The 15,540-nt window shown below is 36.6% G+C and overlaps 2 protein-coding genes across 2 annotated transcripts; both read right to left on the bottom strand.

The window, feature by feature from the left end:
- Window positions 1–1,984: 1,984 nt before the first annotated feature.
- On the bottom strand, window positions 1,985–4,446 carry LOC130246482 (uncharacterized). The gene is made up of 2 exons (XM_056479460.1): window positions 3,777–4,446; window positions 1,985–3,192 (listed from the first exon to the last, which is right to left on the bottom strand). The coding sequence occupies exons 1-2, from the start codon at window positions 4,030–4,032 to the stop codon at window positions 2,237–2,239; spliced, it is 1,212 nt and encodes a 403-aa protein (XP_056335435.1). The 5' UTR covers window positions 4,033–4,446; the 3' UTR covers window positions 1,985–2,236.
- Window positions 4,447–5,907: 1,461 nt separating this feature from the next.
- On the bottom strand, window positions 5,908–14,024 carry LOC130246492 (GATA zinc finger domain-containing protein 1). Its single transcript, XM_056479473.1, has 6 exons — window positions 13,948–14,024; window positions 13,643–13,852; window positions 12,122–12,244; window positions 8,707–8,766; window positions 8,445–8,628; window positions 5,908–6,414 (listed from the first exon to the last, which is right to left on the bottom strand). The coding sequence occupies exons 1-6, from the start codon at window positions 14,011–14,013 to the stop codon at window positions 6,233–6,235; spliced, it is 825 nt and encodes a 274-aa protein (XP_056335448.1). The 5' UTR covers window positions 14,014–14,024; the 3' UTR covers window positions 5,908–6,232.
- Between the last annotated feature and the right edge of the window lie 1,516 nt (window positions 14,025–15,540).

The following is a 15,540-nucleotide window of genomic DNA, read 5'->3' as shown; positions in this document are numbered from 1 at the left end:
ACCCAATTTGGCTGTACCGCATGTCTTTGGATTGTGGGGGGAACCGGAGCACCCGGAGAGAGACGAACGCAGGGAGAACATGCAAACTTCACACAGAAGTGCCAACTGACCCAACCTTCTTGCTGTGAGGCGACAGCACTACCTACTTCACTACCTGAGAGAAATCACTACAACCTAAATAAAAAAAATAAATAATAATAATAAAAAGAAAAATAAACAAATAAATCACACTTTGCTCAACCTTCAGACCAATTTCACCGCTATTTCCAGATTACATACACTCACCGGCCACTTTATTAGGTAAACTTTACTGGTATCGGGCTGGACCCACTTTTGCCTTCAGAACTGCCTTAATTCTTCGTGGCATAGGTTTAACAAGGTACTGGAAATAATCCTTTGAGATTTGGGTCCATATTGACATGATAGCATCACGCAGTTGCTGCAGATTTGTCAGCTGCACATCCATGATGAGGCCGTTTGAGTACATTCTGATTTTCAAGAAGCCAGTCTGAGATGATTCGCGCTTTATGACATGATGTGCTATTCGGTTGGAAGTAGCCATCAGAAGATGGGGACACTGTAGTCATAAAGGGATGGACATGGTCAGCAAAAATAGTAGGCTGTGGGATTGACACGATACTCAATTGGTACTAATGGGCCCAAAGTGTGCCAAGAAAATATCCCCCACACAATTACACCACCACCACCACCACCAGCCTGAACCGTTGATACAAGGCAGGATGGATCCATTCTTTCAGGTTGTTGATGCCAAATTCTGACCCTACCACCCGAATGTCACAGCAGAAATCGAGACTCATCAGACCAGGCAACGTTTTTCCAGTCTTCTATTGTCCAATTTTGGCGAGCCTGTGTGAATTGTAGCCTCAGTTTCCTGTTCTTAGCTGACAAGAGTGGCGACCAGTGTGGTCTTCTGCTGCTGTAGCCCATCTGCCTCAAGGTTGGACGTGTTGTGTGTTCAGAGATGCTCTTCTGCAGACCTCGGTTGTAACGAGTGGTTATTTGAGTTACTGTTGCTTTTCTATCAGCTGGAGCTAGTCTGGGCTGCAGTAGCAGAAGACCACACCAGGTGCCACTCCTGTCAGCTAAGAACAGGAAACTGCAGCAACTGTGTGATGCTATCATGTCAACATGCATCAAAATCTCTAAGGAATATTTCCAGTACCTTGTTGAAGTTCTGAAGGCAAAAGGGGTCCAGTACAAGTAGTGTACCTAATAAAGTGGCCAATGAGTGTAGGTAATCTATTTTGGTGCATTTGAACAAAACAGATTTCTTAAACGGGTATATTTATTAAAATAATATTTTATTCACTGAATAAGTTTAGAAATAGAAAGATAATACATTTAAATTTATGCAAAATATTGCAGACTACATAATTTCAACAAAATGGTATATATTTTTTTATTTCTCTTGATTTTTGCTCTAATTTTTATGAAATATTTTTCCCTAACATAGAAATTTGGACTAATTTTTGGACTGTTATTTCAAGTTATTTGGTTAGATTGGCTCCAGATTTGGAGTACTTCAGTACTGACTCATTTAATGTTTGAGCACAAATATAATATTGTAAAGCATCCTATAGAAAATATGAATTTAATTATTAGTAATATATGCTGGAGGGTGGCGCAGTGTGTAGCACTGTCGTCTCACAGCAAGAAGGTCACTGGTTTGAGCCCCAGCTGGGTCAGTTGGCATTTCTGTGTGGAGTTTGCATGTTCTCCCCGTGTTGGGGGGAACAAAGACATGTGCTATAGGGCAATTGGGTAAGCAAAATTGTCCTGCTGGGGTCAAAGACCTTGCAGTTGTCCGCAGTGTATGTGTGTGAGAGTGTATGGGTGTTTCCCAGTGATGGGTTGCAGCTGGAAAGACATCCGCTGTGGAAAACATATGGTGGATGAGTTGGCGGTTCATTCCACTGTGGCGACCCCTGATTCATAAAGGGACTAAGCCGAAAAAGAAAATGAATGAATGAATATTATATGTTGATATATATTTTTTCCAGTGCATTAGAAATGAAACTTGCAATAATAATAAAGAGTCATGAAACCTTCAGCTTTGCTTTGCACATATTTTTATTTACAGGCAGGAATGTGCAGTAGGGTAAAGGAGTAGAGGGAATGTCAGGGAGGGACGGTGATCTGCTTCAGAGCCAGCTGCAGTTGGGATTGTGCTTATTGATCCACAAGTGTTTGAGTTTGGGATCATTTCTGTAGCGCTTCAGCAGGAGATCCCTTTGATTTCGCTCCTCCTCCTTCCGCACTTTCTTTCCTGCTTTTTCTTCACCTTCTCATCCATCAAGCTGAACAGTACCAGCGGGCTGTTCCTCTTTGGCTTCACCCTCCTCTTGATTTCAGTGTACGCAGGAGGTCCGGTGCAGAACGCCTGAATCAGGAGCTCCTCAAACGCCTTTTCACGAGACACCTCATTTAGCGGGTTTTGTATGACCTGCGAGGCTCCCTTTCCTCCATCTTTCTGGACCTCCGTCACTTCCTCCTGCTCCAACCAAGCCGCCATCCGCCTCGGCTTCATTTCAGACTCATAGAAAGCTTCTATGTTTTCCTCTGTGTACTCCATGAACTCAAGCTCCTCATCCTCAAAGTCAAAGAGCATGAGGCCTGAAGAGGGAGAAAACTCAGATGCTTGAGGCTTTTCAAGAGACACAACCTCATCAAATGCAGAGATTAGAGGAATCGAGCACAGAGAAGCCACCACAGAAGAGCTCTGGAGGGGAAGGAGGACTGGTTCTGGAGAGACACATGGAGCCACTGGAATGACTGAGCTTGGCAGCACGTGTTCAGTTTCCTCAACAGGCGTTTGAGGATGGGATGCTGGATTTGAGAGAGGCGGCAGGGCTTTGAGGTGAGAGGCTGGGAGAACGAGAACTTCTGGATGTTCAGGTAGATCTCCAAAAGGTGTTAAGGAGGAGAAACAGGCTGAAGCTGGCAGAGGTTTGACCTCAACAAGATGAGGAAGTGACTCTTTGTTTTTCAGCAGAGGTTTGAGGCAAGCAGCTGGGAGAGCGAGGACATCTGAATGTTCAGCTTGATCTCCAACTGGAGGTAAAGAGGAGAAACAGGCTGAAGCTGGCAGAGGTTTGACCTCTATGGGAAGAGGAGGAGTCTTTTTGCTTTTCAGCTTTCTCCTCTTTCTTTTCTTTGCTCCAGGTTCTCCTCCTGTTGGAAAAAAGGAATATATTTTGTTTTATTTTTGACTCTTTTTATTTTTATCAAACAATTATTTATATTGGTCATTTAAGGGTCATATATTAACTATATTGCTATGCTAATTAGCATTTTTGCAGAAGTAGATGCTTACATGCTTGTCCAAAGTTAAATTCAACAGAAACTTCCTGTCTGAAGAAAGGTGTTAAAACTGAACACAGAAAGTCTCATGCTTTTATAGTTGTGCAGAGAATTCGTAGAAAAGGAGGACTTATGTCTGGGGTGCGGTCAATGGAAGACTGGACAATGATTGACGAATTGGACTAAACTCCACCTGTTAATATCAGCTGCCTATTTAAGTTGAAGTCAGGAAATGAAAACTGTTGCGCACCTCTTTAACGTAACTTTTGCATTGCATTGAGGATAACAGAATTCTGTGAATCGAATTATTCAATTGTTACGATTTTTGACATTGAAGAAAAGCCTCTCCTGACCTATTTTCTTGAACACGCATGGAATTGATTTAATATTAAACACTCCCTCCACCAGCTTTTCTGAACTCTGCACCTCTCTTTATATGGCAGACGGGTACTCACCTTCTTTCTCTGTGATCTGTAGGTTTTCAAGGCTGGGAGCTTCTTTTTCTTCTTCAGCCTGGTCTTTCAGATCCTCTCCCTCATTCTCCGGTGTCTGGCCATGATAGGACTTCACCTTGCGGTGTTTCTTTGTGGACATGACCTTACTTTCTCCTACCTCTGCACTCATCTCTGCTCTTTGAGGGCTCAGCCTTCTGCTCCATGAAGGTGTAAAACATGCAGACAGCTGCCGAAATACACTGGTAAACAGTGACATTTTGAACAGTGAATGCTGTAACTGAATTTAAAAGTTGTCGTCAAAAAATGCTGAAAGACACGAAAGTAGCTCTGAATCAGTTCACTCCTAAACACACCAACAGCAGTCAAGAGTCAGAACAGCAGTTTAGAACAGCAGTTCAGAGTTCTATTCATTCTAATTATGATGTCATGGAGGAGAGCTCAGCTGAGAGGTCATTTTGAGTGAAAGCAGTTGAACTGTAAAAACTTTCATAAGCAATTCTCATATCCACCCTTTTGGGCATGAATTATGGGTGTAATGTGTGTTAAACTTTGATATATGTATTAATCGGGTACAACAAGGTGCCATTTTTTCTCCTCACAGTTCATACATCCAATATTAAACTATTATATTATTCAAATATTAAATATTAATCATTTACTTTCAGCAGGCAATAAATAACCCCAAAACTCTGCAGCAATACTACTGACATTACTGAATCATAGGAAATAAAGAGTCTGGATGAACAACACACAGTGACCTCAAATGAGCTTTAGCCACAGATATGACTGTGATATTATTTAATGTACTAATTACAAGCAAAGCATTATTTTCATGATGAAAAAAGTGACGCATTCGTAACCTTGTTATTTGAGGTGATTTGTTTCAGTTTTTTTAACAGAAGTTCCACAAACTGGAAATGAAGCCCATAATTTGTGTAATAAGTGGAAAAAGGTAGATCGATATAAACAGTTCCAGAGGAAAAAGCTGCTATAGTTACACTAAAGAAGTGCTGAATTCCCTCAATTCAAGTTTCCCAAGCTTCACGTTTGATGATTCAGGTCCCCTAAAATGTAATTCAGCTATTTAACCTTAGAAAATTCATAGAATCAGTTCATATATGTTAACAATACCAGCTATGAACGACTGTTACACACTTCAATCCTATTTAATATGACTTTTTATTGTATTTTTAATTAAATAAATGATTCCTTGATGAGTAGAGATTTATAGTGTATATTACTAGATCAATAACAGATTACTTAATTTTACTTTTAGGTTGCACACCAATTCCTCCATTGAGTCACTATATCAATAAGATGTAGAATTCATTATTGCCTAGCAAGTAGTTTTTGTTCCTAATAGATGTCTAATAGACGTTTTGAGCTTAGTCGTCTTGGTTAAAACATGGCTAAATTTGGGATGTCTATTAGACGTCTAAGAATAGGCCAAAACTAGACCAGTCACATATAAACAGAAATGAATGACTACACATATAAAGTCAGTCTAATCTGTCTATTTGACCACTAGTCTAGTTTTGGGCTGTTTTAGATGTCTATTAGATTTTCACCGACAGCCCAAGTTTAGCCTTGTGTTAGCCAAGCTGTCTACGTTTACATGTCTATTAGATGTCTATTAAACACAAAATTGTTTGCTGGGTGGTTTTCCTATCAAATCTACACCAGTTTTGTCTGAGGCTCTCAATGACAAGCAGAGCTGCACGATCATCTTGCTTATGTCTTTGAAATAATCTATATTTAATACTTTTGGACAGACAGATTTATCATTACATTACTACAGTACCAATTGTAATAGACAGGTCTCTGCAAATAAAGAACCATTCCTCCAATTCTAGACTCTGTTGATAAAGCTAAAATCGATAGATAAAAATGAGTAATGCCATACTCAAGGATGAAGATTTGATCCATGTTGAAATCAAAATACTACAAAAATTGGGATGATGTCCCAAGTTCAAGAATGACCTTTAAAGATCCTAAAACAATCATAAAAGCGAACACATTATTGTTTTACTCAATAAGACTGATGCAAAAATACTTTCCTCTATCAGATCAAATTAAATCAAATGCTGGAATCTGCTTTTAGGCGAATCTTTCTGGAAACTCAGAAGAGACATTTGGCAGTACAAAACGGGTTGAATGACTTTATGCATGATAATAATATTACAATATTACCAACTCTCAGAATGGGCTACAAATGAACTTTGTATTTGCAGATTCTAGTTTCCATTGGCTGACCTATATACATATATATAGTGGCTTCTGTTTTCGGTGATAAATCAGGGTTTCTGAGGCTCTACTCAAATATTCTGTACATTTAACTTTCCCAAAATATTTAAAGGCCAATATCATAATCAGAGCATGAAAGCAGTGTTTGTGAAACAGTGGTGAATATAAAAGGTTGAGTTCAGTCTGAAGGTGGAGTGTTTTTATGATTAACGTCACCCTACAGTCTCTTTGATGGCCACAGCAGGAGTTGGTCCTATATGAGTCCAGACGTAGCCTTTCTCTGGGCGAACAGGTAATGTGGGGAACGGGCAGCTCCTTGATTTAAAGTATTCAGACGGGGCATGACAGACGAACTCCAGGTACTCCATTTTTCTCGGCAGGTCCTCTTCAGGGCCTGAACACAAAAAAAGTGTTTGTGAAAGACTCTTTATATACTGTTGAAGTCAGAATTATTAGCCCTCCTGTATATTTTTCCCCAATTTCTCTTTAATGGAGAGAAGATTTCTTCAACACATTTCTAAACATAATAGTTTTAATAACTCATTTCTAATAACTGATTTATTTTATCTTTGTCATGATGACAGCACGTAATATCTGACGAGATATTTTTCAAGACACTTCTATACAGCTTACAGTGACATTTAAAGGGTTAACTAGGTTAATTAGGGGAGTTATGGTAATTAGGCAAGTCATTGTAAAACTGGTTTGTTCTGTGGACCAGTGGTTCTCAAAGTCATGGTCGAGACCCCCCGAGCGGTCGCAGGACAATGAAGAGGGTGGGGGGGTAGTTGGGGGTTGATTTCCAAAAATCTATTTATTTTGAATAAACCAAAAGAATTACCATATTTTATCCATAACCCACTGAAAGGAAAAAATAGTCGATTATATTTACTATATACTATACAGTTACCATAGTAGCTTATAGTTACTAGTTCTATTGGATTGCAACCCCTGGGGTAATTACATTATATTAAAGACACAGCAATAGCGTCAGATGCACATTTACAGCACTGACATACATGAAAAAAAAATAAATGAAGAATAGACTTCGTCTATCAGTGTGTGTGCCAATGCATGCAAGGTTTCTGTATTTATAGCCACCTCAGAGGATATTGGGGGTCGCGAGTCACTGGCATTGCTATTTTGGGGGTCGCGGGCTGAAAAGTTAGGGAACCCCTGCTGTAGACTTTAGAAAAACAAATATAGCTTAAAGAGGCTAATAATTTTGACCTTAAAATTATTATTTTTTATTTAAACTGCTTTTATTCTGGCCGAAATAAAATAAATCAGACTTTCTCCAGAAGAAAAAATATTATAGGAAATACTGTGAAAAATTCCTTGCTCTGTTAAACATCATTTGGGAAATATTTACAAAAAAATGAACAAAATTCACAGGAGGGCTAATCATTTTGACTTTACTGTACATAAAGCATAATTTCTGATTTAATGTTTTAAATAACATGTGAAAATCAAATGTTTGATCATCAATCTGTGCTCAAATTAAACACTTCAGTTTCCGTTTCCTTTATTTTTGTCATTCAAAACATCACAATAAATTATGTGGAACGAAATTACGTTACATCGAACTCAACAAGAACATAAAAATCATCAACACAATAATAAGCTTTTATAATTCATACATATAAATATAAATAAAGTAAAAGAAATCAAATATCACACAAGGGAATAAATACTTAAATAACTGTTGCACCGTTTGTTATAATAGTTATAATATTAACAATTTGTGCTAGTTTACCTATTTATAGATTTATTATTACATACTAGCTATCAACAGTATTTTAAACATGGTCTTATTGAAGTCTTATAATGACAGGGTTAAAACTATCACGAAACTGCACTGATTAGCTCCTCAGGCTTTGATACCGCCTGCCTGATGGCATGAGCGTGAGCGGACTATGACCAGGGTGGGTTGGATCCATTAAAATGCTATTTGCCCTAGACAAACATCGTTGTTGATACACTTATTCTGACTTACACTTATTAAAATATGTAAAAAAGGATTAATTATTATATTCAGCTTTATTTTAATAATTAAATGCATTTAGCTGACAAATGTTTAAAAACTAGCTCATTCATGTATAAATGGTATAAGTATAAACTAGTTCTGGCATTTCCTCAGCCACTGTGCCACCGATCCTTAAATATATATATATATATATATATAAATGCCATCGGATGATTCTAGTTTTAAATATGACTGCAAAACAATTTACTATATAATCTATTGGCGCCCTGCATGACACTTTAGTCTGTGTCTTCTCTAAATAATGTACAATAATCCTTATTGCTCAGACAAAATAAATACCTTTTATAAATGTAATTAAATAATATTTTTGAGAGCATCAAGTTTGCCAGCAGGAAACAATACGATATAATGTCATACATATTTGTGTATATGCTTACCAACAATGTACGTGCTTGGATCGAATCGATCTCGAGGACTGGCCTGTGTTGGGATCAGCCAAGTTAACGCAGCGCTTTTCTCACAGTACTGATCCTGGACGAAGCCCCGAATCTGTGCGTAATACGGTTTACCATCATCCTCGTCTATCACTTTAATGACGTCTCCTATTTGATAATAGATGCCCTGAAAACAAGAAGTGTGGGTTAGTGGAGAGAAAGTGGTAGGGAGAAAACACTTTGAATATTCATTAAAAACAGTTACCTTGTAAAACATGGACTCTGATGTGATGATCGTTGAAACCGACTCTGGTGCTTTTATAGGCTATTAGATGTAAACAAGAGAGAAGAATAAATGGGTTGTTGTTAAAAGGGATACAGCTGTGGCTGGAAGTTTACGAGAGTTGCTTATAAAAGTACCCATTAAATTGTATTTTTATTAATAACTTCCTTAAGCCCAAGCCTAAACCTCACAGTAATGTAAAATAGTAATTATACAGAGTATTACTCATTATCTATTAAATTGTATTTTATTAACATCTACTCATATCTCAACCCTAAACACAACCCTCACAGTAATAAAAATATGAATTATTGTTTTAACTGTCACAAAAATTATGCTATACTGATGTGAAAACAGCTGTATCCCTCTTGGATTTTACAGCATAAATGCCAGTCATGCCTTTTTGTCATGTTTTAAATTTAGATTTTCATTTTAAATTCAGTATAAAACTTTCTTTTTTTTAAATTAGTAATTTATGTTAACACAAAAAAGCTCAGAAAAGATTAAATAATCCTGAAAAACTCCTGGAACTTAGTAATAAATTAATTTCATCTAGCAGAAACACTTGAGTCCAAAGTAAATTTGAATGATCTTTTTTTTAGAAATCAACCTTATATTAAGAATATAATCTATATGGGTTTATGGCTTTTAAAATAAAACATAGTTAGGAAGAAAAAATTCTATATGAAGAGTTCAGATCAAACGGCAGCCTCCCTCTCTCCCTCGGGATGTCAATATGGAAGTAGCTGAAACTGCAATTCATCGAATTTCTGCTAGTCCTGGCTCCACATGGAGCAAATTTCAATTGAGCCCACTGTTAAAATGGCCAACTTTACAGCAGAAAATAAGGTGTTTACAGCCTGGTACAAAGAACAATTTTGGTTCATAAAGCTAATATTACCCTTCACGACAACTGTGAGGGGGTTAATTTTTTTTTATAACTCATCCGTTTCCTTTATATTAGGCTATATTAAGTTTGCATAATTAAGGGCGTGGCCACTTGAGTGACAGCTAGGTCTCGCTGCTCGCTGAATCGTCACCTCAGCTGAATCCGGCAGATTAGCCGCTGATCTCGGCATATTCATCATATTTTTGTTTTGTTTTATGTGGCTTTACACAGTCAGTTACCTTTTGGAATTATTTCTTACAATTATCAGTTACTATAGCATGCTGTGTGCACTTCACTGAGCTCATAAACCATTCACGTGACCTCCATTTCCCAGGTAAGGGAAATTATATGCTTATATACCATCTCTATAAATGTATTTGTTTTATTTAAGATCATTTATCTTTAATATTTTTTCTTTAGACCTGTAATCTGAAGCGCAACAGTAATCTGAAGCGTTATCATATAGTATTATGCCTGGATTTCATCAATAGCCTTGCATTTACTAACACAGACTATATCTGAAGTGTTTGGAAGTCATTCACGTTTTCCTGCTGTTGAAAAACATCATAAAACAATGTTTATTGGCTCAATGTGTTACAGCAGTGTTTTTAGAAGTCTAAACACTTTATTAATATAGTGTACAACCAAGCACAAGTGATCAGAACACAAACGAGTCGCAGATAATGAAGTATTAAGTGTTTCTCCCATAGGAAAGCCCGTCTAAGCAGAATGCCAGCATGCGACTGCAGCTCCGCTCACTCTCCGCCTCTTTGCCCTTGTTTGGTATCCCTCGGTTGGTCCGATGACACGCGAACAAAATGGCGACGGTTGGCCACGCCTAATGGTAGCTTCTTTTGGGTTCTTCATAAACCTATGGGTGACGTCACGGATACTACGTCCATATCTTTTACAGTCTATGGTTCAGATGCAACAATCCATCTGAAATGTTCTTCTTTCTCAGCCTCCTTTGTTTATGTTCCTTTAATTCACTCTTTAAGCAATGAAAATTAACTATTGACTGCCATAATATTGAAATTACAGAACCTACATACAGGAGCCAGATGAAAAATACTAATTTTAGCAGAAAATCTCAGACAGCATTTATCTTTTAAAGCTGGAAATTAAATGATCAGGTAAATGCTCAAATTCTGAACAGGTAGTAAATGGATTATATAGTATAAAATAATTTTAGATTATACAATAATGCAAAACATGAATCAGTAGCGGGACTTTGGAATAGTCTGCCTATGCATGTTAGAAAGGCCCAAACACTTTCTGCTTTCAAGTCTTAGTCTGTGTGAGAGCTGTTTATCTTATTTCATTCACCTTATTTATACCATCGTATTAAATTTAATAATTTTTTATTATTATAATTATTTTGATTTTATTGCACTCATAGCTCATTGGGAACTCATTGTTCCCAAAAATTTGCTTTATAAATGAATTAATGTTATCTATAATATAATATAAATAATCTACAAAATATTAAATAATTACTTTACATCAAACTAAAATATGGTACACTCACCGGCCACTTTATTAGGTACACCTGTCCAACTGCTTGTTAACGCAAATTTCTTATCAGCCAATCACATGGCAGCTCCTCAATGCATTTAGACATGATCAAGAGGATCTGTTGCAGTTCAAACCGAGCATCAGAATGGGGAAGAAAAGTGATTTAAGTGACTTTGAACATGGCATGGTTGTTGGTGCCAGACGGGCTGGTCTGAGTATTTCAGAAACTGCTGATCTACTGGGATTTTCATGCACAACCATCTCCAGGGTTTACGGAGAATGGTCTGAAAAAGAGAAAATATCCAGTGAGCCGCAGTTCTGTGGGCACAAAAAGGGTCACAATTTGGCGTCAACAACGTGAAAGCATGAACCCATCTTGCCTTGTATAAACGGTTCACGCTGCTGGTGGTGTAATGGTGTCGGGGATAGTTTCTTTGCACACTTTGGGCCCATTAGTACCAATTGAGCATCGTGTGCATCGTGTGCATTGAGCAACGCCACAGCCTACCTGAGTATTGTTGCTGACCACGTCCATCCCTTTATGACCACAGTGTACCTTCAGTGTATCTTCTGATGGCTACTTCCAGCAGGGTAACGCGCCATGACATAAAGTGTGAATCATCTCAGACTGGTTTCTTGAACATGACAATGAGTTCACTACTCAAATGGTCTCCACAGTCACCAGATCTCATTCCAATAGAGCACCTTTGGGATGTGGTGGAACGGGAGATTCGCATCATGGATTTGCAGCCGACAAATCTTCAGCAATTGTGTGATGCTATCATGCCAACATGGACCAAAATCTCTGAAGAATATTTCTAGTATCTTGTTGAATCTATGCCACAAAGGATTAAGGCAGTTCTGAAGGTAAAAGGGGGTCCAACTCGGTACTAGTAAGGTGTACCTAATAAATTGGCCAGAGAGTGTACATTTCATGTGTAAGAAAAGGACAAAGGACACCACCGAGGAAAAACAAACCTGAATGAAACTCACATTTTTCAGTTTGAATATGTGTCGTCTTCCCTTTCCTTTGGTGGAGACTTTCTTCTCAGATGCCGGTGCTTTGTATTTAGTGCTCCGTAACCTAGCAGAGCGCCTGTGAATTTCCTGTTTGGACTGCAAAGAGAAAACACAAGTGGTTTCATTTAGAAATACTGTCCATAATTTAAACTTAACATTAAGTTATATATAGCAAACATAACATGAAAGTATCTGCTTGACAGCTCAGACGTAAACATGGCGGCGTGCATAAGCGGGTGAGACCCACTCCAAAATAAAAACATATTAAAATAATGTTTGTAAATTAAAGTCTCATTCAAAAGTATGATCGTATATGCCTATATTCTTAAAATAAACATCTGGAAAATGCAAGTAAACTTTATTTATAGCACATTTTACAGACAATCAGTCACAAAGTGCTTTATACAAAGTAAATAAATGCCTCTCTTAAGACTTTTTGTCTTATTTTTTTGTCTAAATATATAAAACAAAAAAAAATATGTCTTGTTTTCAAATAATTTGAAATAATTAGTCAAAATTAGGAGTGTTTTTCCTTAAAACACGTAAAGTAATCTGCCAATGGGGAAAGCAAAATAATAAGATCCGATTAAACAAGTATAAGGCAACATAATGCAGTTTAGGTCTAACCAGGAGTGCAATAGCAGCAAGTGTAGGATAAAGGTATAAAGTGTAATTATAAAAAACTATGGTGATCTTTACACTATGATCATAGATTTACAATAAATATTGTAATGGCTGTACGAATATATGCACAGGTTGCTACTAGTAATCAGAGGTATGCAGATAGATATGAACATAATTACAAATGTATATGTGCAGTGGATATGTAAGACTCAAGATGAATTAGTGCAACAAAGTGCAATGATTATGTAACACTTTTCAATCATTCATTTCTTTTCCGCTTAGTCCCTTTATTAATCAGAGGTCGCCACAGCGGAATGAACCACCAACTTATCCAGCATATGTTTTATGCAGCGGATACCCTTCCAGCTGCAACCCAGTACTGGGAAACTGTAAAATTTTTAATGTGCAATATTAAAATAATGCTTTCGCTTTGGAGTAAGTCTATTATAGTTATTTTAAGGACAAACTCACTTAATTTTCACAAATTATTTCTGAAAATAGGACTGTTTGGGCTTGTTTAAAAAATTGCTTCTTGATTATATAGTTTTTAGATATGTGGACTAGAAACAAGACAGTAAGACACGCATTTTTTGCAGTGTGGTATAAGAAAACATCAAGGAAACCTTAAAGTGTGAATATAAAACCAACTTTACCTCAATGAAGAAAACAGAACACGGTTACAATCCAAGTACACTTAAAGTTACCATAAAAATGTACAACCAGTCAATCATAGGGTAATGTTAAATTAAATCTAGCTGTTATAGATATGTAATTAAAGATGTATTGGTCTATTTTGTCTTATTGTATTTGTGTTATACTGCAATACAAATTTAAAAAATAACTAAACAAACAAAGTAGCGTCATTCGTACCTGTTTCCCTCCGCCATTATTCTGTTGGATGGTGGAAGAAGCAGAAGCTCCGGAGCCGCCGCTGCTTACAGCTTTACCCGTGCAGCTATTACACAGAATTTCCCCCTGGTTTCCCTTTTTCCACATGGAAGAGCTTTGTGTTTTGCACATAGCACAGCATGGTTTTAAACCAAGAGGCATGTTTGCTAACAGTAGACAACGCTCCTGCGGCTATACAGAAATAAACCGTTTTTTTTTTCAGTTAAAAAAACGAATTCAGTCTACATGTATCAACAATGGCGATTTCGAAAATATACGACCCTTACTTTGACCTCAAATAGAGAGTCTTCATTTTGAAAACAATGAATGATAAGTCCCGTATGTTTTACCATGATATAAAGAAAAAAAACTTCCGGGAGACGAAAGTGCGAACTTCAAAATAAAAGTCTTGCTTTGAAGAGTTCGTATTTTCCAAAGTAAAAGTCTGCTTTAGTGTCTAATAAAATATCATTTAAAAGACATTCCGTCCCTGAAATAAAAACGTAAATAGAGTGAATAAAAAGTATTTCATCCCAAAACATTTCGAAAATGGACTGATGTTTGATATCTGCGAGTTGTTCATTTGGTTCTTTAATAAAAACACTTTTAATAAAGAGTACAAACTCTGTCATTGTCCTCAGCCCAATTGAACCTACAGCTTTAATAGTTTTCTTATGCTAAAAACTGTTATTTAGAAGAAAAAAACCCTTCAGAAATAGAAAGTTTAAGTTGTTATAATTCACATCAATTGATTAAAAACATAAAATTATAAATAAATTCTACAAATATATAATACAAATAAATTTACAAATGTCCCCATGTTTCTGTCAGTACCATCACATTTACATAAAATTTAACATACAATGTGTGCAATACACATTTAAGGCTATGACTCGAAAGTGACATCATTTGACGGAGAAAAAGCTAACAGTAATCAAGGGTGCGCTTTATCATTGAATTGTATGATTTCATGCTTGTTTTTGTACGATTTTGAGGATGACAAGCTTAAGTGAGGCCCTGTCATGTTTTTTATAAGTAAAAATTTACATTTCTGATAGAATGGCCCTTAAAACATATAGCGGGCGCCGTTCGTGAAATAAAAAAAAAAGCATGTACACTGTTGCGTTCGTTTTATGATGAACCACGACAAATAAGATTGAGTTTAAAACCTTTTAATCCGAGCAAACCTTTTCCAATACTTTCTGTTTACTGGCTACACATCATACAAACTGGGAATGTATCAAGTATAGTCTATGAATGTGCAAACGACAATTCAAGGAAAATGGTCACATTTAAAATAAAAAATTGAATTAACTTATATAAAATACCACCACCATAAACACTTCGGTAAAATAAGCCAAAAAATAGAGCAAAATCCATCCATTTCTACACAAAACGTTCAGGTTTAGATGTAAAAACTAGTCATTACTTACAAAGCAAGGTGAATTAATGTCAAAAGGAATAAAAATTCAATGTAAAAGTTTTATATCTATATAATCTTACTAAATGCACCAACTATTCTTTTTTCACCTTTCATTTTACTTATATTACCGTCTTCACAGAGTACATCATAAACCAAAACATGGCAACCTGTTCGGTGTAATACAAAACAAAAGTCTCGTCAAAATGAACCAAACACGCTCTGTTTGAGGGGAAAAATTAAGCTTTTCATGAACAAGTTGATTGTACTTGATTGATACAGCAAACAACAAAATAATTGGGCATAATTAATGCATACATAAATAAGAAAAGGTACAAAAAAGGCACACTGATGAGCACAGTAGAATAATAATAAAATGAAAGAAAAACCTCTCTCACATCATGTAATACCTTCCAACAATTATTTATCAGTAATAAAAATTAAATTACAGTATTTCTGA

Source organism: Danio aesculapii, chromosome 19 (assembly GCF_903798145.1).
Source record: "Danio aesculapii chromosome 19, fDanAes4.1, whole genome shotgun sequence".
Lineage (NCBI taxonomy): Eukaryota > Metazoa > Chordata > Actinopteri > Cypriniformes > Danionidae > Danio > Danio aesculapii.
This window is presented reverse-complemented; position numbering and strand designations above follow the sequence as displayed.